At 36.9% G+C, this 23,776-nt stretch overlaps 1 protein-coding gene across 25 annotated transcripts in view; it reads left to right on the top strand.

The window, feature by feature from the left end:
• LOC134533153 (glutamate-gated chloride channel) overlaps nucleotides 1-23,776 on the top strand; it is a 374,512-nt gene that overhangs the window by 291,539 nt on the left and 59,197 nt on the right. For all 25 annotated transcript variants that reach the window (XM_063370507.1, XM_063370502.1, XM_063370493.1 and 22 more), the window contains 4 exons: nucleotides 9,979-10,043; nucleotides 14,498-14,718; nucleotides 19,039-19,121; nucleotides 22,169-22,306. In XM_063370507.1, coding sequence (XP_063226577.1) covers nucleotides 9,979-10,043; nucleotides 14,498-14,718; nucleotides 19,039-19,121; nucleotides 22,169-22,306 — 507 coding nt within the window. The remainder of the gene's footprint in view (nucleotides 1-9,978; nucleotides 10,044-14,497; nucleotides 14,719-19,038; nucleotides 19,122-22,168; nucleotides 22,307-23,776) is intronic.

Here is a 23,776-nt window from a genome sequence, read left to right as displayed (position 1 = left end):
TAAAATTTCAAAAACACACATAATGAACAAGTAATATAAACAATAAAAACATAAAAAACAACGCAAGGAAAAAATTATAATATTCTAAAGCTGGTACTGCAAAGCAGACATCAACAACAAGTAAACAAAATAAAGATTAACAAGACATGATTAAAACTAGTTAATATGAGTATGAAATAATTTATATAAATAGGCAGATCACAGAACATTTTAAAATCGCATCTTCTTACTAATTAGCTGTAAAAAGCTCTCATATTTGTTGAAATGAGTAAGTATTTTATATAAAATATCATTATTTATTTTTAAGGTACATATAAAAGGTGGAAGGAATTTCAATATTCGTGGTTTTATAAATGTAGGGACAATTGATGTTGTGATTATAACAATTATAGATAAATATAGCATCGAGAGTATTTCTTCTATCAGAAAGAGATTACATAATAGTCCATTTAGTACAATTTCTTGAACATACGCCATGGCAGTTTTGTAGTGTTTGTCATGGAACAAAAATTATATATTCTAAATACAAAATAAAAAAAACGAAAACATAACCTAAATAAAACAAGCTTAAATCAGCTTTTGTAAAACAGATAAACCCAACGATGAACCTAAACAGGCAATATAAACAAAACAACGACGACAGCACAGACGAACCTATTGAAACTCAAATATCAGAGAGCCAAAGACTTCCGTGGAAAGAATTTGGTCATGAAAAAAAAAATAATAATGACAGCACAGACGAACACAGCGTGGTAAAATAGACGAGGTAGTTCAAACTATAACAGTAAATGCAGACAGGCAACAAAACCTGGACAACGCAGCAAATGTTGACTATAAACATATATTATGGAAAACACAATGACAACACCGACAAAAACAGTAGATTTTCCTATGACAAAACAGTTGCGTTGTTCCGGGGAAATTTTTCTTCATAGAAAACCTAATGAGATCGTCAGTGATTTAGGCTTGTTTTCTCTGGGTTTATGTTTTCATTTTTTTAAATTTGAATTTATGAATTTTTCCCATGACAAACAGCGCAAAACTGCAATGGCGTATGTATAACAGTGTATGTATAACGATATAAGAGTACCTTAATATAAACGAATTTCAATGATTAAATGCATGAATTGTAACGAAATAAATAAATTGAAAAGACTGAAATGTGTGGAAATGTTTTCTACTTGATCATATTAATGTGAAATAACCGAAATAATCTTAAACGATACCAATGGAAATGAAATAAATCCACATATACCGAAATGAGTCGGAAACATAATACTACATCAAGCAAAATCACTCGATACAATAGAATTAAAATGATTTGTACCAAAATGTACTTAAATAAATAAAACGAAGTAAAAATACATCAAAAAGCATCAAAAGAACCTATCTATAAATGTTAACTGCCAGTCACGTGAATCATTGAAAGACCACGACAGTCCATATGAACAGCAGTGCTTCACGTGTAGGCATGTGCGCGATGCGAGAGAGCGCGGCGGAGCACCGCGACTGTCCTTCGCCCGGCGGCCCCAGAATAGCCGGCGACGTCGCGGCCCCAGGTGTCGAACACGTCGGCGGGCGATAAAACAAGCACTTTGTGTGCGCCCCTGTCGTTCCAGCGACTAAATTTAGTGGCCTGTTACCTCTTCTCCCATCCCCCCCCCCCAACCACTCCCCACCCCACGCTGACCGTCGTCTGCTGCTGGGGTCACAATGGCGCGATTTAAAACATTTTTAGTAACCAGTCGTTAGAGAACGGAAAAATTCGCGGATTCATTTTGTGATAGGCTGAAATTCAAACATGTGTACAATTCTGCTGGTTCTGCTATTGTGTGTAACCACGGTGCTGCCATCTGTGGTGGAATGCGCGAATCAAAGTTCATAGACACAAAAATTAACAAGATGGGCAATATTTAAAAAAAAAAAAAAAACGAGAAAATTATGAATGTAGTTTTGAAAATTAAGAATACAGTTATGTACTTAAAAAAATTATGTTTTTAAAACTATATTGGGTATATAATAGGCACATTGCAAGCTGTCAGGTCATGGTTTTAAAAGGCTTGTATTTATAAACACACTGCCGGTTTATTGGACGTCAAATTAAAAAAAAACTTTATTATTAAAAATAGAAGAATATTCACTGAACATTGTATGACACTCTTCTCGCAGGACGAACACGCTGGTTTGCGTCGGAGCATCACGCAGAGGAATTCTTGAAACAAGACAGAGGGAGGCTGCAAGACCAGCACACACTTGCAAGAAGCCTATAGGCAGTCGCCAGGCTGGGAACAACCGGTCAGAAAGCGCGGGGGCTCTAAGGGCGACAATGGCTCGCGCATTACCCGCCTCTTCGCCACTACGTACCTGGCACTGAACTGGCGAGCAATCTTTTCGTTAGCAACGCACCTCAATGAGATTTTAAGAGGTGACCATACTGATTGTATGTCTGATTTTAAAGAACAGCTGCACATTTCTATATTACTTCCTATAACGCGTATCAAATTATTTACACTTAAAACGTCAATCAATACATCCTTTTCAGCCGTTTTTCTTTTTAAAAAAAATTTCAACTCGAAACCATAATAGTGAAATTTTATGAGCAAGTTGCTGTTCGTAATCTCGAATGATTTTGAAATGTTTCGTTAACACCAGGGGTTTCCTTAAGGCGCTCCACGTTGGGTGATTGTAATTACACGTAATTATATTCGTTTAAGGCCAGTTCATACCAATGTTTCACTACATGGACATTTCACATAATGTTTTATCGTGAATTTTCTAACCGGATGTAATGTAACTCGTATTTCGCTGTTAGTTAAAAAGCAGGGCACGACAATGAACCAACGACATAACAAAATCCAAATGTAAATTAGACACATTGGAATGTTTTTTTTTGTAAATGGAACAGAAGTATTAATGTAAAATTACAGATATTTCTAAATTATTGCATTTACATAAAAAACAACTGTATCACAACAAAAAAGTGTTCGCAGTAATACTGAGTTTGGTTTCTTACCTCGGCATTTACGCTTTGTGTTATCCCAGTACCTACAATAGTAAAAGTTATTTGTAAACCGTTACATGAATTTATTTTCAGTATTTACTCAATCACATAATAAGCATAGTACAACAAAATATAGTTCCATTGTTTGGATTTTTTAACGTTCTTATCCATGGGTTAAATAAACTATGCTTGATTGAAACATCAATCTATATGCATAAAAAATGTAAATGTTCGTTCGTTCAGAATGTTAAGTCTCCGAATATTCTTCACATAATACTTTGAAATTTTGAAACAACGTTGCATTCGAATACGCGCGTGTTTTATATACCTTTTTATATACTTATGTCATTTTTTGGACAGGTAAAAAGATAGATAAAATTATAGATAGGTAAATATATATAAATTAATGTTTGTGTGTTCATCTTCTGTTTTGTAAAGGTAAAGATATGGGTAGGAAGAGATAGAGAAAGAGATATAGTGAGATGTATAGATAGATATAAAAATGAAGATGTACAGAGATATAGAGATAAAGCAAGTGATCTATATAGATATATAGGGAGATGTAGAGATATATAGATACGGTGATGTATATATACGGAGATATAGAGCGAGTTATATGTCGAAACACATATAAATAGAAATCTATAGAGAGCAATATAGTGATATGGAGATAATGGATAGGTGTATAGAGAGATAGAGATATCAAGAAAGGGAGATATAAATCTTTTGTATGTGAGAACCTACTTCAAGTAAATTACAAAAAAAAAAAAAAAAACAATTAAAGAGGCATAGCAACGAATGCCGGGCCTAGTTAGTTAAAAATTAAAAATTTTTTTGTCAAAGTTTTCGCAAGAACACTTAGTATTATCTCGAAAAAACGTGTTTCTTGCATGCAAAAATAACCGAAGCCATGTGCTGTACGAAAATTAAAAAAAAAAAAAATTATTTTAGTTCCACAAAAGTATTTCTTTGGAAAGGAATCTGTCGTAGAAGTAACCTCAGTGGACAGTAAGGACAAGACAGATGGCGTGAGAGACCTCGCGGCGAGCGACCTCGGCCTTGACCCCCGTGTCTTGCGGCGGCATCCTCCGAGCCCCCCCCCCCCCTCCCCCACCCTCCTGCGACGACACCGTCGCGTGTTGACGCCTGGAGGAGGGTTGTTTTGCGCGGGGGTGGCGGAGGAAGGGGCGCCGGCAGGTAAGCCCCGGGGTTGAGCGGGCAGGGAGGCCTCCCTGACTGCCGCAAGTCGGGCAGGGGAGGCCCAGGGCCCGCGATCAAGGCCTGGGGCGCCTCCGGGGTCGACGACCTCCGGCACGCATGCGGCCGTCGAACACTCGATGGATTCGCAAATTAAAAACTGCTCCCGGGTCCGAATTAATTGATCAGCTGTGATGAGTGGCATCCCGCCAGTGATTCTGGTAACTAGCAACCCCTTAACTTTATCCTATATCCGTACCTCGGAGGCAGAAGACACTATGTCCACCCATGGAAGAAATTAACATTTAACCATAAACTTGACCACCGTTTGACGTCCTTTCTAGTGGCATACAACAATATGATAAACGATTAGACAAAAAATTCACATATATTTTGGGAGAAAATAATAGTTGAGTATGTAAGTGGTACGAAGTGGTACGAATCCGTGGTTATTATTTTTTTTCAAGTCTTTTTTTTTGTTATATCGGAGTCGTTTCATTTTATAGTTTAAAATTTCTGTCTCCAAATCGATGGTAGACGTAGCTGCTCCGGCAACGAATTCTAGCGGCGGGTGTGGAAACTACGTGTGATTCGCGTCCAGAAATGGGGTAAAAACACTTTTTTTCGTATATTTATCACGCTCGGCATGATTTAAAAAAAAAAAATTATACGTTATATTTCGTGTCGGTGTTTCGTATAACGTGTTTATTCGCAACATGAGAATACATGAATATTCTCGTCATCAAGGCGAGTACTGAAAAACTCGCTCATATATTTATATAATAAAGTACACATACTGAAGATTGGTGTCTATTACTGGTGATAAGACAATTAGGTTAATTTTTTTTAGTAATACACGTTCTCATTTTTAATTTCAATTGAATTCCTTAAAGTTAGCCATTTAGATTATATATATATGCCTGTTAATTACTGGATGAAATATTTCAGTAGATTAAGTTTTAAATGAGTCAAGTGTTGGATGAAATGGTATCTGTGTTCATTTGAATTTTTGTGTAATAGTTTCAATGATATAGACCTAGCTCAACTTTATTCCCACAATAGACATTGGGAAAGTCATTAACTGCAAATGGGTACTTTAAATAATCCCAATCCAAGATGTTTGCAATATAAAAATAATAAAACACTTCTCCGTTGTGAGACGAGATGATATTTATAATCCATACAGTATGTTTTACTACATTTAAATCAGATTATCTACAGAGAATGCTAAAATATTTATTTGTATACTTGGTGAAAATATGAAAAATCTTCGTAGCTAACAACATTGCCAATAATATGTTTTAATTTTGATGGATTGATTATTTAATGAAACAGATACAATTATGTGAAACGAGTTTTCTATAAATTTATATTGTCTATGTAAATTCATTATAGAAGCATTTGAATCAACTGACTTATCGTGTCAAAATTTTTAACATATTTTTCTTGGGCAAACACTTGACTGCAATGCTATCATTTGACTACAAACATTAATTTCAGCTTAAAAAATAATTTCCCTCATCTCGATTTCACTCTAAACCTTAAGTAAACACTATGTCAAAATATATATTAAATATTTGATTTTAAACTTGAAGTAAATTAAAATATAAGATATTAAGTTTCTGATAGATTTTTTAATTTATAAAACTGTAACGGATAATTTATAATTTACGTATATATAATCTGAAGAGTTTTTAAAAATACCGTAAATAAATTCCAGCCATGTACCTAATATGGATTTCGCATTTGCGTTAAGGAAACGAAATTTGGTCCCGATTGCATTGTTCAGTAACGTATAGAAGTTTTTTTCCGATAATGTTATATAAATAACATATTCTTGTACGTTTTCATATATATGGTGTAAACTGTAAGACATGCAACTTTTGATTTTTATTCCAGGTGTTCATGATGAAAAATTAATCTCATAAGTCGACACCAAAATGCCCGTATCACCTGGAAAGAACCGTAGGAACGAGCATGAAGGTTGTGTATAAAATTAAACTACTAGTTCTGGTAGGTTTTCAGATATAAGCTTGAATTGTTCAGCTGTCGACAGGAGTTGCAGTCGGAAACTGCACATCTCTGCTGCAACGCTCTGTATAGTCAGGGCGTGCGTGACGGGCCCCGAGCTAGGGGCGCCTGTGGGTATAGGCAGCACGCACGTCGCCGGTGTAGGGAGGAAAGATCGTCTGCCGTGCGGCAGGTTAGGACGGGACTTCGGCCAGGACTTTTTTTTTAAATACACATATCCGCAGTCGCGTGCGACTGATTCGTTGAGAGATTGTTAAGGGGGGCGGGGGTTCTTTTATCCACCCGTGGCACGCCAGGATGCGACTCAGAACTCTCTGTAGCGAGCACGCGCTAAGTTTTTACTGGCTGGGTGAGGGGGAGGGGGTTTGGGGGTTAGTTCCTGGCGAAGAGCAGGTCAACTCTGAGACGGAGTTAAAAAACAGTTTGCGTTTCGTGTCACGCGAGTTTGTAGGGTAATAATTTAAGGCGTTTTAAGTAACTGGAAATATGTTGCCCCTTTTTTTACGTTGAACATATACTAAACTATTTTTTTTTAATGTAGAGTTCATATAATTTTTTTTCCATGGAAATTAAAAAAATAATCATCAATAATTACCTCATGCCAAAATTATCTACAAGTAACAAAGTTGTGGCACCTCGAAGATACATTTTAATTGCATTCGTACATCTACAGTATAACCATTCTAGCTGGGTTTATCTTTATTGCATTCCTATACCTCCTATAACCATTCTAGCTGGGCTTATATTTATTGCATTCCTACACCTGCTATAACCATTCTAGCTAAGTTTATCTGTATTGCATTTCTACACCTCATGTAACTATTCTATCTGGGTTTATCTTTATTGATTTTACAACAATTGTAAAGTTTTTAGAAACTTGTTTTAAGTTAATTTTTGAGCTGTTAATAAACTTTGAAAATCCTTCTCAGTGACTTATAATCTTAGTTCAAATATTCAATAATATCACATATTCAAAATAATATAAAATATATAAATGATACTATATTTTAACATTACGCGTCTTAAAAATCATCTATATTTTAAAATTTAAAAGCGGTTTGGTTTGACATTAGTGATTTCTCTCGTTTTCAGCAAGCGACATTATTTTCAAGGGTGAAGATGGGAACATAATTACACCTGACTAATTTCCACAACTTTTTGTCAAAATATTTTTTTGTAATGTTTAATATTGGAAGTTTGTTTTCGTTTAAGTATATCCCAAATAAATGATCATAGCATAATATCTATTGACCGTGTTATAACATGAGTTGTTATCATTCCCAAACATTAATTCAGCAGTAAACGCAAATGACTTCACAGAGGGAATTTATTTAAGCAACCTGTCACTCTTAACTTTGGGAATTTCAAAAAAAGTCAAGAAATGTTTTTGATTAAACGAAACAAATTATAAATGGGCTTTGAACTGCTGAAACAAGTATGGCGTCTTTTTTCCTATAAAGTACATTAATATCAAAAAATATATTATTTCAACGCTTTACTTGAGAATTTTTCCTCCCTCAAATGAGAGGTTATGATATTGTACATATGCCTATATTTTAACTTACGATTTGGCATTATAGCTTTGGTTAGTAGAGAGTAACCAAAAATTATCACCTGTTCATCCAAGTTATTTTCAAAACGGCACCAGTTCTGAGTAGTGTTATAGTAGTATGAATAGTTACATTAAAAATTTCATTTTTATACATATTTCCAGATGTTTTATTTCGTGCGCGGTGTTTTTCATTAAGTTACTGGACTCATGTGTTATAATAGAAAAACAACAATCGATTTGTATGTATGTGGATATTCGGGTAGGTAAGAGTTGATTCTCCAAGAGAAGTTACAAAATAGCGACTATGACCCAAGTTTTTCTATCTCACCTGCAACCATGAGTCTTTTTTCTTAAGAAATTTTTCTATCTTAGATCACATTAGAAGTGACAATTTTAATTCGCATACATCGTTATTTAACTTTTCACTGTCGTTCGACTTAAGTTACAGCTAACGTAGATTTCACCCTACCTTTACTATGAATAGCTTTGTTTTATATATATATATATATATATATATATACCTCTATATATGTGAACATTTTAAATAATCTTCCATGTGAAAGCTAATTTTTAATAAGTTAAGTTTAAGAAAAATAATAAATTTTACTTTACGTAAGTCGTATGTAATTTATTCCAAATGTCCTTTACAAACTACAGAAATTTAAATGATATTAACTTGAATAAATGTGTAATATTTGAGAGTTTAAAATATTTTTACGCTTAATTACAAGTAAAGGCTCGAGGTTCAACCCCCGTCTTGGTTGGAAGGCGATATAAATAAATAACATCCAGATAAATACACCTACCTATATGTTTGATAATATTATTTTATGTCATATTTCATAAACAATTAGGCTACTTATCTGAAAAAAAATAATAAATATTTACAAACTTACAATGGAATCTGGGATGGTTAATGAATTTGCAACTTTATGACTTTACCTATATCACTTCAGAAATACACCAGTAAAATAATCAAACCATACCAAAATAAATTGCTATGTCTCAGCCGATGGAATATTTTCATATGAAACTGAAATATTGGGTGTTGCTAATGAATCTCTAAGATTTTCGGTAAATTCGGAACCACTCGATTGTGTGGTATTTAATTGAGTGCCTCGAAAGTTGTATTGGGTCACGTCAGGCGTAGGTGTATATATATATATATATATATATATCTGGATGTTATTTATTTATATCGCCTTCCAACCAAGACGGGGGTTGAACCTCGAGCCTTTACTTGGAATTAACCGTGTGGACAGAAAATTATAAGCCGAATTTATGTGAAAAATATCAAAGGTGTGTTTTTAATTTTTATAAATAAACTAGCAGCGAAACTCGGCGTTGCTCGGGTTAAGATACATCGCATGTTTAATGGTATAAAAATATATAAGGATACATTTTTTAACATAGATATTATAGAGTTTAAATCGTTTATAATAAATTGCACTCATTTTAGAATTTTCTAGATCTTTCTAGAAATTTCTAGAACTTTCTCGATCATTCTAAATCGATCATAATAAATTGCACTCATTTTGGAACTTTCCAGATCATTCGGGAAATTTCTAGAACGTTCTCGAACATTGTAACTCGATAATAACAGTTTTGGACATTTTGGAACTTTCTAGATGAAGCCATAAATTTGTAGAACTTTCTCAATCATTCTATATCGATTATAATAGTTTGCACTCATTCTAGAATTTTCTAGATCGTTCCAGATATATCTAGAACTTTCTAGAACATTCCAGATCAATTATAACCGTTTTACACATTTTGGAAATTTCTAGACCATTCAAGAAATTTTGAGATCTTTTCAGAAATCCTCATGCTTTAGACAAGGACATAAGTATATGTTTTAACATTTTCGCCACCCACAACCACCCACCGCGACCAAACTCTCTTACTACCACCTGGAGACCAAGGGGTATTTACCACCCCAACGGGAAGTTGATTGGGGTTGGTGGTGATTGAGAAAACTGTGTATTTACGTACTAACAAATCATTTTATATATATTTAGATTTAGATTTAAATTATATTTAGATTAAAATAACACTATTGCCTGAAAAATCAATAAAATTTTACTTTATAATCTGTAGACTTCACAACCTTATGTACCGTTATTCGGTACTGACCTCCTGTCTGTGGAACTGAAGCCCAGCAAGGAGAGACAAGACGTGCGTGTTGTCTATGTTTCAGGCGCTCTGGTGGTGAACGTCAGCGTGCTGCTGTTGAGCTTGGCTTCGCCCGACGAGTCCAGTTTGGTGAGTCACGCCCGGCTGGTCTCAAGGCCAGTCCGTCCCGCGCCGACATCTTGCGTCTTCCCGTAACCAGCACGTTACACACACACGCGCTGAAACCTTGTCGTGATCCGCCAGTTTCCCACCCACGCAATATATTATTACACGGTTTAAAATTTTCACCTCAACAGCCGGTTGCAAATTACCCGGGCATATCTTCTCAAGTTTACGGATTGGTTCGTAAGTGTGGAGTTTACTTACTGTGAGCGTGATGAAAAAAAAAAAAAAAAGATCATTTAAGAGAAGTTAGCCAATTAAAAAAAACTTGTCAAGTGTACAGCCGAAAAATCACGCTTTTTCCTTTCGCTCTAATCTTTATCATGTTTACAGCAGACTACGGATCTCAAAATTAGCAATCAGGCGTAGTAACTACGACTATACGGTTATCTTTAACTACGGATAAATCGTCATTATTAGTTGAACTATCTGTAAATTTACTGCTGTTTTAGACAGCGTACTGAAATATTTATTATTAATTTAAAACTCTCCTCACTGTTCTCGATAAGAGAAATATTTTTAACATGATGAAGTTATTTTCCGGGGGAATCACCAACGTTATGTAACCCTGAAGATTCACTATTACTCTTGGCACAGCCAAGTGATAAACAAGCGTATTCCACTTTTGGAAACCAATAATAAAATAAAGAAAAAAAAATTCGAAAATGAACACATTCAATTTAAAATTTGCATACCTTAATCAAAAATAGTTCACAATCAGTCACAATCTCTATTTATAACTATTATTGACACTTGTAGATCACACACTACCATTCTTTAAGTAGTACGATTAAGAAACAAAATGGCGAGCCAACGATCCAGTTTCGATTTCCATCCATGTGCGTTGAATTTTAATCAAAAAAGAATATTAATCATTAGTCCTTTAACCTCTTCTTTATGAGTATCCTGAGAGAATGTACAAAATGGAACATAATGACAGAAATTTATGCCAAAATCATGATAGTTTTTATAAAATAAATATTTTTTAAAGTCTATGAGTAGAGCAATGTTTCATGAAACAAATAAATAATTAGTGGGCAGCAACACGCCATAAAGAATGTCACCATGTCCAGAGGTTTAGTTTCGGATTGCGGTAACGAGATGAAATTATGTTCGCTATCACGTCCTTATATGGCATCTTCGCTAAACGCGAGTCTATGGAATGGCCACTTGGTATACAACTATCGGATTTTCGAGCGGCAACCTAGCACTTTACAGCTGGAATGAGACGTTCAGTGTAGGTTCGTATCTTAAATTTTCTGGTATGGTTAGTATAAGGCCTAATAAAAAACTGTTTTTGGCCACAACTGATCAAAATCAAACTGGCATCCACCGAAACACAAATAAAATGTGATAAAATTGATTTATTGGTGATTAATTTGACGGGTAGGCCTATACAAATCACTTTTCCAAATAATATTTATAGAAAATGCTAGGTACTCGAAAAGTTTAACTAAGCAAACTTTGTTCGAAATAAAATTAATGGTACCAAAGATTTATCATTAAAACCTTACCTGTTGTACTAAAGTTGTACGGGGTTAATCACATTTTTTTATAAATTATTTATTCACGAAGAAGCTTGATTTTGTCAACAGAAATAGCTTCTTTGGCAGCCCTCTGTTCTGTTGCGATACAGGAATGTTGGGAGAAAGTCTTGATAGTTAGTCGTATGGGCTACTTTCACCTAAAATATATTTGTACGACGTCCCGTTCGCATACGTCTAAAGGATGAGAATCAGGAGAGAGGAAAAAAAATAAATAAACAACCAGGGAACTGTTTTTGTGGCATTTCGCGGTCCGGGAACGTTTTGTTATCGGATCGCTTGGCTGCGATGTGCGACTCTGGGAAAGAGAAAGAGCGAAATGAAGTCCCATGTTGTCGCCGCTACTACGGGGAGGACTCGCTGTCGAGACAGCTGGGCAAACATCCCCGACAGGACAAGCAGCGAGCTCTCTGACAAACACTCTCTGGCCGTCCGTTGTTGGAGGGTGCCTTCGCAATTGCCAGAGTAAACAAGAGTAGCGACTGGGTCTCTCTCGGCGCCGGGGAACGTCCTGCCGTTTGGGCGAGTAGTCAACTACTGCAGTCGTCATTAGCGCTTCGAGACAACTATCCGATATTTGTAACAAACAAAATCGACTGATGTTTTCAAAACCAATAGAGTAATATCTTGATATCTTAGTAGAAGTTAGTCTCGCCAGTAAGGAAAAGATAGGTGTCGTGGTGATTTGGCGCCCAGGATTTGTAGAGTCCTGTTGTCATGAATATATCGGTGTTGCAAATGTCAGTTGTTTGCGCCAGAACCGTTGAACTAGTTCTGCCCGTGCGTGCTGCTGCTCAGAGTGCTGGAAGTACGATGTAAGGAAAACTATATGTGGAAAACAGTCATAACTATAGGTTTTTTTTTGTCTCGAGAAAATTATTCGAGTTCAGGTGTGTCCTATGTCACTATCGTAACTAACGTGTTTAGTGATTGGTTGAAATTATTTCAGGTCGATTCCTACCGTGTGCACGCGGAAGAAAACGAGTCCTGATTGATCCGGGAAAAAATCTTCACTGGCTTCTCTTGCAGACGGCCGCCAATCACAAGGAAGTAACCGCTGGCGCGGGCATGACTTGTTGCAGTCTAGTGGGCGTTCAGATATTTTTCGCGAAAATTACTTTTCCCGTCGTAACACCAGAGACAACTGTATTTCGCGAAAAAAAAATACTGTTAAGATGTTTCTCAAAACATTGTATCTTCATTTTGTTGTTGTAGCAAATCATGGAAATTCAATCGTACATAAGCCGCTTTGCCATTGGCCTTATAAAATTCATGAAAGCATTTCTCAACAACCATAGCCAATAAAAAAAACCAGTTGTTCAATAATATCAACGCAGTGTGTCAAAGTCTAACAAACAGTCAAATTTCCCCGTGAAATACAGATATTTCTAGAAATAACTCTGTGATTATTAGATTACTGTAACATCATGCGCTATGTGAATAATGAATTCCCCCTTACACGGTATTAGTACAAGAAGTCCTTTGTAGTAATGTTGCAATGAACAGAACCTTATCATGAACCGTGGAAAGCATTAATAGTTTATCCAAATTGACAATAGTTTTCAATACGAAGTATTGATGAAGATAGGTTGAAAATGTAAATGTGTCCAATCCTAAGACTGGTGATAGCAAAAATGGCAGGTTCAGAGAAACAACACCCACTTGGTAGCACCTTGGATGCTTCTGGTGTGACCTACCAGATGATAATAGGTGAAAGGGTGCGGGAAAAGCGAGTACCCTGAGAAAACCCTCAGAATCACTGCAACTGCCACAAGGTTTGCCGCTTGCGAAATATCCAGGTTTGACCCAGCAGGAGTATAGTTATGAAAACTTGCCTGAATTTTAACAGCTATCAGATCGCATAAAGCGTAGGTATGACAGCACATTCACTACAGAACACAAAACACAATGCTTACATAGTGGGACATCCTAAAGAAAAAATAATGGCACGAAAAAAAACAAACAACAACCAACATTTAAGGTCATGAGCAGGAACTGGAAAAAAACTCACGGGTTCAATGACCTCCAGGATAGACTCCGCGAGTTGGGCAAACGTCGCCTCTTCATTGGCTGCTCACCTGTGACGCGTCTCAACTGATTAAGGGTATCTAATTAGCCTCTTGTTAAGAGTGAACCAATGGCATAAGAAGCACAAAGGTATAATTACTTGAATTTTGTTATATATAACGAAATGAATCCGAGGAGTTTCCCAGTCCCTAGTCATGAGTAGAGACCGGGAAAATTCGCGGGTTCATTTCGTGTTATGCTAAAATTCAAATAATTATACCTTAGTGTTGCTTCTGTCATTTGTTCACTGTTAATCTGGATGACTGAGGACCAATTAGAAACCCTCACTCATAGAAGTGTCGAATCACAGGCCACCCAGTCGAGACGACTCACAAGTCAGCAGCCTATGAACAGTTGGCATTTTTTCCCGAGCGTGTAGAGGATATTGGAGTCCATCCTGGAGGTCATTGAACCCACGAATTTTCCGGGTCCCTAGTCATGAGTAGAGACCCGGAAATTTCGCGGATTCTTCTAGCCTCAGGATAGAATTCAAAGTTATAGGTGTGCTCAACACATGTTTACTTTACCATTGGTTGATTTCTTGGCGAGAACATTTTTATCCTTGTTGTTTGGCACAACCTGATCCGCTTACTTCTCTCCTGGCTGGGCATCATTGGCTCACGGTCGTAGACGGGCGTGACCAAACAACTGCGTGCCAATCATGAACACAGTGCGAGAGTGTGAAGGTTTGCATTCTAGCTTGCGACTAGATGAATCCGCGAAATTTCCGGGTCTCTGGTCACGAGCATAAGGACGATACTGCAGCAGCAGCGCAGGTCGTGAGGGCGGGGTGGCCGTGTGTGCGCGCAGAAGTACGAGGTGGAGTTCCTGCTGCAGCAGCAGTGGTACGACCCGCGGCTCACCTACTCCAACAAGAGCCGCTACGACTTCCTGAACGCCATCCACCACCACGAGGAAGTGTGGCTGCCGGACACCTACTTCATCATGCACGGCGACTTCAAGGAGCCGCTCATCCCCATGCACTTCGCGCTCAAGATCTACCGCAACGGCACCATCAACTACCTCATGAGGTGGGTCCGCGCGTCGCTGCCGCTGTCCTAGCTCTCGGCAGCGCGTTGGGACCAGCAGTGGGGAGAGTCAACTGTGGACTGAATGCAAGTGTCGTTGTTTTTGACGTGACAACGTCTAATAGATCGATGAACGCCGGCTGCACGCACGAAAAAGTGTCCCGTTACGCTCATTGTACGCTTGCGCCGCATCTATCTCTCTTCCACTCGATTGGAACAACCATAAATTTCACTTTTTCGAGGCACCTTAAACTTGAAACACTTCCATTCGTTTCCTTCTTTTCCTATCATCGTCCTATCCTTAACAGAATAACACAGATTGGAAGAAGTTAAATAGCAAACATGTATAAAAGTTATAGTTAAAATAATCTCTTCGTTGAAGTAATAAACATATTTGAATTAATGAGTGCAAATAAAAGTAAATTTATCAATTAAATTGTAGATTTCATTTCACTCCTTCTTTGTATCCATACAAAATAGTGATAATTTAATAAAAATGATTCTATTTTATTCATAAAAGTATGCAATCATTTCATCAATGTTTTGTTATGACGTTGTCACGTTAAACTATCGTCCGTAAACCGACTTCACAGACAACAATTTTTTTTAATTAATCGTGTTAATCGTAGTTAATGAATTAAAGTTAATTAATTAGGCTATCCTTTTCGAACCTATTTTCCCACTTTACCTTCCGCGAACGTGAAGGAAGTTTCACGTGCGACCACGGTGCTGCCATCCGTGGCGGATGGTGCGAACTAAAGAACACAAACACAATAACTGTTTAGTGAGTTTTAACAAGATTGGCAGTGCTTTATATAAAACTCCTTGTCGAAAATCAGATCCAAAACCAATGTTTAGTATTATCTTTTTTCTCGATTATTTATCGCTTTTATCGAAGCTGTCTCATTATACATCTCTGGAAATCGAATGATTCCACAGTCGATGTAGCTGCTCCGGAAACGAATTCTAGCGGCGGGTGCAGAAACTACGTGTGATTCGCGTCAAGAAATGTAGTTGAAAACACAATTTACGTGTATTAATATTTATCACGTTCGGCATTATTTTAAAGAATTATATTTGTAAATTTCGTGTACCAATTTGATATTATAAGTGTATTTGCTACATGAAAACACGTGAATTTGCTCGTTTCTGAAATTATATGTTAACACATCTTTGGCGAGTACTGAAAGACTAGCTCATATGTATTTATTTTTATATTAATCGCTGTGAAATATCTACCACGTCATCCTCTTTAGGGGAAAGCATGGTCTTTTACAATTTTGTCTATGCATATGAATTGATTTATTCAAATTCGTTGATATTTCTGGCCAAGAGACGGGTCTTCCTCGCCATGACCTGTATAAGGTGAATACTTTAACTGCAATGCGCAAATGCCAACCTGCAACAAATTATAAACGGAGGGAATTTCCTGTTTTTATGGCGCGTGTTTGCAAAACAACCTGCGCCAGAGCTCACAGGTAAACGTAAACCTTGATGCTTTACAAATATTGTGGTTTAAAAAAAAATGGGATGTAATGCAATTATTGAATGTATTGGTAACCTATGCATATTTATTTACCGTTATATTTAAGATCAAAGTAAATATGAGTAAGAGCGTTAATGATGCAGTTGCTTACGTAGCCTTGCAGTGTTGACGTGGACGATCGCACAGGTCAAGGCGAACACTTTGAGTGCAGGAGTGCAAATACGCATGTTACCGGTTCCGGTAACTTTATTCATTGATTAGTTAGCTGTTGCCTACGTGAGTTTATTTTCCGTTATTATCCGTCCACAATTCAAAAGTATCAAACTCAATAAACGTTTCAAACCTTTCAACTGCAAAGATGCAGGCCAGTGCCTCATTTTCATAAGAGCTGTATTTTTGCTCGTGCGCATTAAGCATCCTACTCGCATACATAAACGGCTGTAGACCCTTTTCTCCTGCTTGAAACAACACCGCCCCTAGCGCTAGGCTACTCGCGTCACACTGTACTATAATTTATTATTAAAATCAGGTAATACTAGCACCGGGGTGTGGGTAATGACATTATTTAGGATTACAAAGGCTTCATTCTGTTCTCCCCCCTCCCAGTCAAACTTAACATCTTTCCACATTCTTCCGACGACCAGAAATAAGTTTTACGCATGAAGCGAACGAATCAATTGATGAATTATGAATGAATTTGTTATCTTCTGGTCAACATCGAGGGCTCTTTAGACGAGAGGCGGTGAGGTGAGAACGTGGCATTGACGCAATGAATGAGTGGTAGGACGGTAGTTTTCTCGAGAATACACGTCGCTTCACGCAGCAACGTCCGCCGCGTTTCCCACTTGTGGTAACTGACGCCGCCGGGAATCTAATCCTAGATCGCCTGGCAAGCGGCGAGAGGCCTGACCACTCATCCCTCGTAGCCTTGTTTTTAACTCTAGCTGTACGCCTATAGGCCAAACCATGCATACCTACCGTATCACTGACTGAGAACTCTATGGATTTTACATACAATATCAGACAACTACGTATACATTTCTTAATGTTAGTAATGTCAATGAATATCATAAGAAATTTAATAAATATCTAATTATTTAGCAAGAAATTGAAGTTTAAACCTGTATTCACAATTCCTGCATCTAATAATAAAAAATAAAAAATGAACTTTCGGCACAGCCTACAGGTGTAGGTAGTTTTCGAAGTACCTATTTTTTCTGGAAATATTTGAGAAATTTCTATAAACTCCTGGAACATTTTAAGATCTTAATGTAGTCTACATTACATATTTATTTTCGCCAATATGCAAAAAAAATCGATTTAACATTTTTTTTCATATTCCATGCAGCGAAAATATTTTGAATGCTTTTATTTTAATGCATCCAGTATTGAATGCCTTAAAGAATTTCATACGAAGTGTTTGGAGGTCAAAATAATTGCATAACTACATAAGTAGGCATAGTATGAAATTCGCTAAGACTTCAATGTTGGATGCATTAAGTTAAAACCATTCAAAATATTTTCGCTGCATGGAATATGAGAAAATGTTAAATCGATCTTTTTTTAATATTGGAGAATATGTAGGTTGGAATGTACATTATGTTCTTAAAATGTCCCAGGAGTTTATAGAAGTTTCCAAAACATTTGCAGAAGAAAAACGTGTACTTCGAAATCAACCTACAACTGTAGGCTGTGCCAAAAGTGATTTTTTTCTTGTACACCTTAAAGCTTAACTTTAGCCTTTTTTGCATATTCGTCTTTCCTGATTTTTGTGAACGATTATTTTCTATTTAATCTTTCTAGAAATCACTTGTTTATGTTACTCGATCGAACATTTCTTTCCGGAAAGCCTTCAATTTTCTTGTGATTATTTACTATTGGAGCGAGAACAAACGCAACAACTTTAAAAAAATTAAAACATACAATTATCAATTTTTAAAAAAAATATTATGTTCACGCTAGTTCATACACAAGAGTAATATTGCAAAATTTAAATTCTCTTTATTCGTTCATTATTCCTGTGATATCTAATTACAACTGAGCCTTAAATTTTCACATTCTGAGTGGCCAATATTTCAATCTTGTTTGCTTGTTTCAAACAAGAAGGCTACTAACCAGTTGCTTTCCTGAGAATGTGTTTGCTAAGATATGAAATTATTTCTGGTGCTCTGTTTGTATTCGCGCCGGGCCCATTACTTAAAGTTAAAGCAGAGGCAATTTCCGTACACTCTCAGGATGTTCACTGAGTGGCCATAAAGTTGTTCCATTTCTCCGTGCCAATTACAAGAGCCAAAGCTCTTCTTTATTCTAAACTAAGCTAATCTGACTCAGAAAAGGCACAATTTGTAAAAGAAAAAGTTAAAAATTTTAAAAGTGTATTTCCTTTAAATTTTTGAAGGCTGTGACAGTCAGTAAAATCTTATATGCAGCTAAAATATATTAACTGAAATATAGTTTAATATATGCCAGTTTGCCGAACTGCATGACTAGACGAAATTACTTCAGGTCATTTAGCACATATAAAATCTATGACCTAGATATAGACAACACTCTTTCATAAATGCTAGTTTTAACTTATAGAGTGTTAAAAAATTATGTTGAATTTAAAATTGATTTTGTATTTCCTGTCTCTTTTTCGCCGCAAGAAATTCGTAATATTGTGTTTATGTGTAGAGATAAAAACTTTAACTTTCTAGTTTAATAAAATGAAAAATTGTATTTTTTGTGTTAATAAAAATCAAAACAAATTTCCAGGGAGCCTGATATTTAAATTCCTTTTTAATAACAATTATTTTAAGTGACTTTATATATAGTAACAATGGTAATTATTTTTTCAGGCGGCACCTTATCCTGTCTTGTCAAGGATCTCTCAACATCTTTCCATTCGACGACCCTCTGTGCAGCTTCTCGATGGAAAGCAGTGAGTAAATATAAATTATTATAATGATTGATACAAAAAAGCGATTTATATTAAACTTACATATTTCTGAGTTAACAGGGCTAAAATTTCCTATGTCCCCAAATTATACAAAAGTTTGAATTGAATCAGGTTAAAAAAAAAACACTTTTCAAATTTATTAAGTTGGTATTTGCATGAAAATTATTCTGTGTAATGTTTTTCAATAAAACGAAATTGCATCTTTAATTACTTTCTAAGTAGTTAAAAAAATGTGTGTAAGCTCAAATTAAAATAGTATTTAATTTTTTTAAAAGCTTTAATAAGTTTCATATGTTTGTTTATTCCTTTGCAATTAGGAGTTGTATCGAATAGTTTACGAAAATAAATACTTTGGCCTAATGTGTATTATTATCACTCAGCAAAAATCTTCTAAATTTAAATATCTTGAAAATTATTGCAAAAACATTTTCTAGTAAATCAACACATAAGGTGGTGTAAATTGTGCATTACGTTCCTGTGGAAAATATAAAAATATATGTTTATATTGAGAAACAAGTAACAATTATTCCAGTATACCAATTTATAATGAATACAGAGATAAAAGATACTTTTTTGTATCCCAAAGATATGTGTAAGATTATGTACAATGTTTTACTTGTAGCACTACATTAAAATACATATATTGGCAACCAAATCTACAAAAAATATTTTAAAAGTAAAAAAAAAAATTATTTCTATATGTATATATACATTTAGAGTTCCGGTATTCTTAATTTCTTGTATATAACCGTGAAATGTAAAATATATAGTATATACACCTCATATTTCTTGACTACTGGTACAAACATTCCAGGTTTTAGTAGAAAACATTTCCCGTAGGAAAATATCTTTCAGGATGCAGTACTGGTTACGAAGGAGGTTAGCCATTTAACTTCCATTCAACTCAAGGGAATAAAATATTGCGCAATCACTGCAGATGGGTCACAAATTCTACCGCTACATAAATCAATACTGTATTTGCAGACGTACTTATTGGGAAGCGATAGCAACTAAAATAGATACGGTATTTTGGTTTCAACAGTTTTTTTGTTATACAATTTTCTATCGTTTAAATTTATTTTGATTTGACTCCGTAAAACCAAATTATGTAAATTTAAAAAATGCCTGACTTCAAAAAGGATTAGCTGTTATCACGTAATTTCATTGAACAATAAAGAACTGTTATGGCAAAAATACTGTTGTTACCAATGTGGTATTTTCGGTTTCTACCTCCTCCCTCGTACCTAACTAATGTCAAGTATGTTCTTGAAAACTTAGTAGGTTCGTGAGGCACTAGGTTATACTTTCAACACTTTTTGGTGCAATAATTATAATTTTACAACGGTTATTTATGGCTGGCACCTAGAAAAATCATAGCCAATACTTGACTCACGAAAAAACAGTATAAGATCTCCTATTCCGACTAAGGGCACCATTTACCTGGCACACATACAGCTACGTCACAGGTGTCAAGAGTTCGTACACAAATCTGAAAGTGTTGGTAAAATGGGGGCCCACACACACACACACTGTTATGGAACAAGTTGAGTTGTAAGCTGGGAAAAAAAACATGAAATATGACGCTGAAAATAAAAAACACGTAGCTTTATCTACAGAAACTATGGAATCCCAATCTTAAATACGTCGTATCAGTTACTGACACTGAACTAGCTCACCATCTTAAGTGAAGACTATAAACTTTCCATGAAGGGGTTACGAAAAAAAAATCGAAGCAGAATGTTTTTACCTTGAAAATATTCGATTGTGCATCCGACTCGGCGGCGTAACCGCCACGTAAAGCCAACGTGGCGGTGAAAGTCCTCCAAACACTGCGTTTCCCGGGTTCGTTCCGTCAGCACGACGAAGAAGTCCGGCGCTGTTACGCACACACTCCGGCACCCCGCGATCTCGCCAGCACGGCTCCCAGTCTGCACCGCTACTTGCTCCTAGCTCCGCACTGGCCGCGACAGCAGCGCCTCGCAGCGGCGTAACAAGTAACCACATTCCAATTCGCCAGTTTGTAAAACTTGTTGCACCCAGAAAATAACTACTCGTACCTTAAAAGTGTCTCTACAACCTTTATGGAAACAAATCACAATGAGTATGAAGTAAAGAAGTTATTTTTCTGCAACATTTCATGCTCTTAAATGTTTATTATTTTTATACATAATAAGTATTTTAAAAGTATTTTTGTAAATATTAAATGGTAATTTTCTAGTGTAAGCACTCTTAAAAAAAAAGATTAAAAATTCTGAAAATTGTCTAAGTATTTCATATTGTTCTACTACAATTATTTTTTACTACCGTAAAAATTCTTTACCTCAAAAATATCGTTTACGTTAAACTTATTGAAAATAACTTTATCTCCTCAATCGTGCCGCAAAAAAAAATTCAAATTATCTGATACTTGTTGTGGTTAAATTACATCGCTAACCCTTTATTCTTTTCACACCACCACCGGACACACACGTGGTACATAACGTAGCACCGGTGCGATGAATACCGTCCGAAATGTGCGTTCGTACTGAGAGGTTACGGTACGTACCTACCGTCGGAACGTCGTTCGTAATCACGCAGCGGTGATCTCCGCGACCCTCAATGTGCGTGCGCACTCTAGTGACCTCCGGACGAGGGGTTAGCGTGCATGTCACGACTGTGATAGACAAATAAGTAGAGACCCGGAAATTTCGCGGATTCATCTGGCCTCAGGATAGAATTCAAAGTTATAAGTGTGCTCGACCCATGTTTACATCCCCATCGGTTGATTTCTTAGCGAGAACATTTTTATCCTTGTTATTTGTCACTGCCTGATTCGCCTACTTCTCTCCCAGTTTGTCATCGTTGGCTCACGGTCGTAGAGGAGTGTGTCCAGATAACTGCGGTCCAATCATGAACACAGTGCGAGAGTGTGAAGGTTTGCATTCTAGCTTGCGACTAAATGAATCCGCGAAATTTCCGGGTCTCTACAAACAAGTGAACGATCAGCCCCGGGGGGTGGCGTAGCGACACTGCTGTTCTCTCCGCCCAAGTATCGTACGAGAAGCCCGCCATCAGCTACGTGTGGAAGAACGACGAGGACACCCTGCGGAAGTCGCCGAGCCTCAAGACGCAGAACGCCTACTTGATCCAGAACCAGACCGTCACGTGCTCCGCCACCAGCTGGCGAGGTGAGCCCGTCATGAGTAGCATAGTAGCCTGGCTTCTGGGTTGTAGCCGCGTCCTCGGCGGATAGCTCACCGACGTTTCGGTCGACATCATCAGCAGGGAGCAGTTACCTACCGTAGGTAAATGCTCCCTGATGATGGCGACTGCAATGTCAACCGAAACGTCGGTGAATTATTCGCCAAGGACTACTGTAGGTAAATGCTCCCTGATGATGGCGACTGCAATGTCAACCGAAACGTCGGTGAATTATTCGCCAAGGACTACTGTAGGTAAATGCTCCCTGATGATGGCGACTGCAATTTCAACCGAAACGTCGGTGAATTATTCGCCAAGGACTACTGTAGGTAAATGCTCCCTGATGATGGCGACTGCAATGTCGACCGAAACGTCTGTGAGTTATTCGCCAAGGACGCGGCTACAACCCAGAAGCCAAGCTTCTTCACACAATGGCCGCGAAAGCCTGCGAACATTATTACGAGTAGCATACTTCACTTCATTATTTTTTTTTTTTTTTTTGGTGTCCTACAGCGGTGCGCCAACGGCCATAGGGTCATTTCATTTCAAATTCGAAAAAGATTTTATTTTTCCATTATCATATCATGAATAAAATTACCGTACGTAGATTAACACTCCGTGCCTTACCCGGGACTCGAACCCAGAACCCCTCGCACCGTATGCCGGTGTGCATCGAACTACACTACGGAGGTCGGCTGAGTAGCATGCGTGTGCAACGTGAGTGGCGACCACGGTCATGTGGACAGGTCTGCCAACTTACTTACATTCACTCCCCGTCCGCTTGGTGGAACTCGCGACGGCCTGCGAACTAACGGCGCTAGTAGTGGTTCAGCCCATCATTAACATTGTGTTAAATGGGCATTTTCGTATAAAAGTGGGCATATTTTTTAATCATCGGTAACAGTTTAGGATTTTTAATTTATTCAGGACTTTTACGGGGATTAAATATATTGCAATAAAAAGAACTGGGATCTTCCATAAGAAAGCATGCTTTATGTAAATTGAGAATTTAAATCAAGAATATTCGCTTGCTTTACATTTTAATCATCGAGCAAAATATCATATTTTTCAAATGTGATTTAAGAGATTCAGTAATTATTTCTTTTTATGTATGTAAGAATTTAACTTTAATTTTCCTGGTATTTTGGTTGCAATTTTTTTTACCGGGTCCTTAGGTGCAATGAAATACGAAAAAAATAAACTTCATGAGAAGTATAGGAAAGTATGTCCGAGCGCAGGATGCAGGTAGTGGAGCCGGAGCCAGTGTCCGCCATCTTGGATTATTGACGTCACGGCGGCAAAAATTCCTCAAAATTCCTCAAAAATGACTCAAAATGACTCAAAAATTCCCGCTTTAATAAAAAAATTCCCGTTTTCGAGGGAAAAATTCCCGTCTCGAGGGAAAATTTCCCGTTTTAGTTCGTAAAAATCCCAGCGGCTAGAAATGTCCTTAAAGA

Source organism: Bacillus rossius, chromosome 6 (assembly GCF_032445375.1).
Source record: "Bacillus rossius redtenbacheri isolate Brsri chromosome 6, Brsri_v3, whole genome shotgun sequence".
Lineage (NCBI taxonomy): Eukaryota > Metazoa > Arthropoda > Insecta > Phasmatodea > Bacillidae > Bacillus > Bacillus rossius.
The sequence above is the reverse complement of the archived record's forward strand: the minus strand, read 5'-3'. Positions and strand labels throughout refer to the sequence as shown.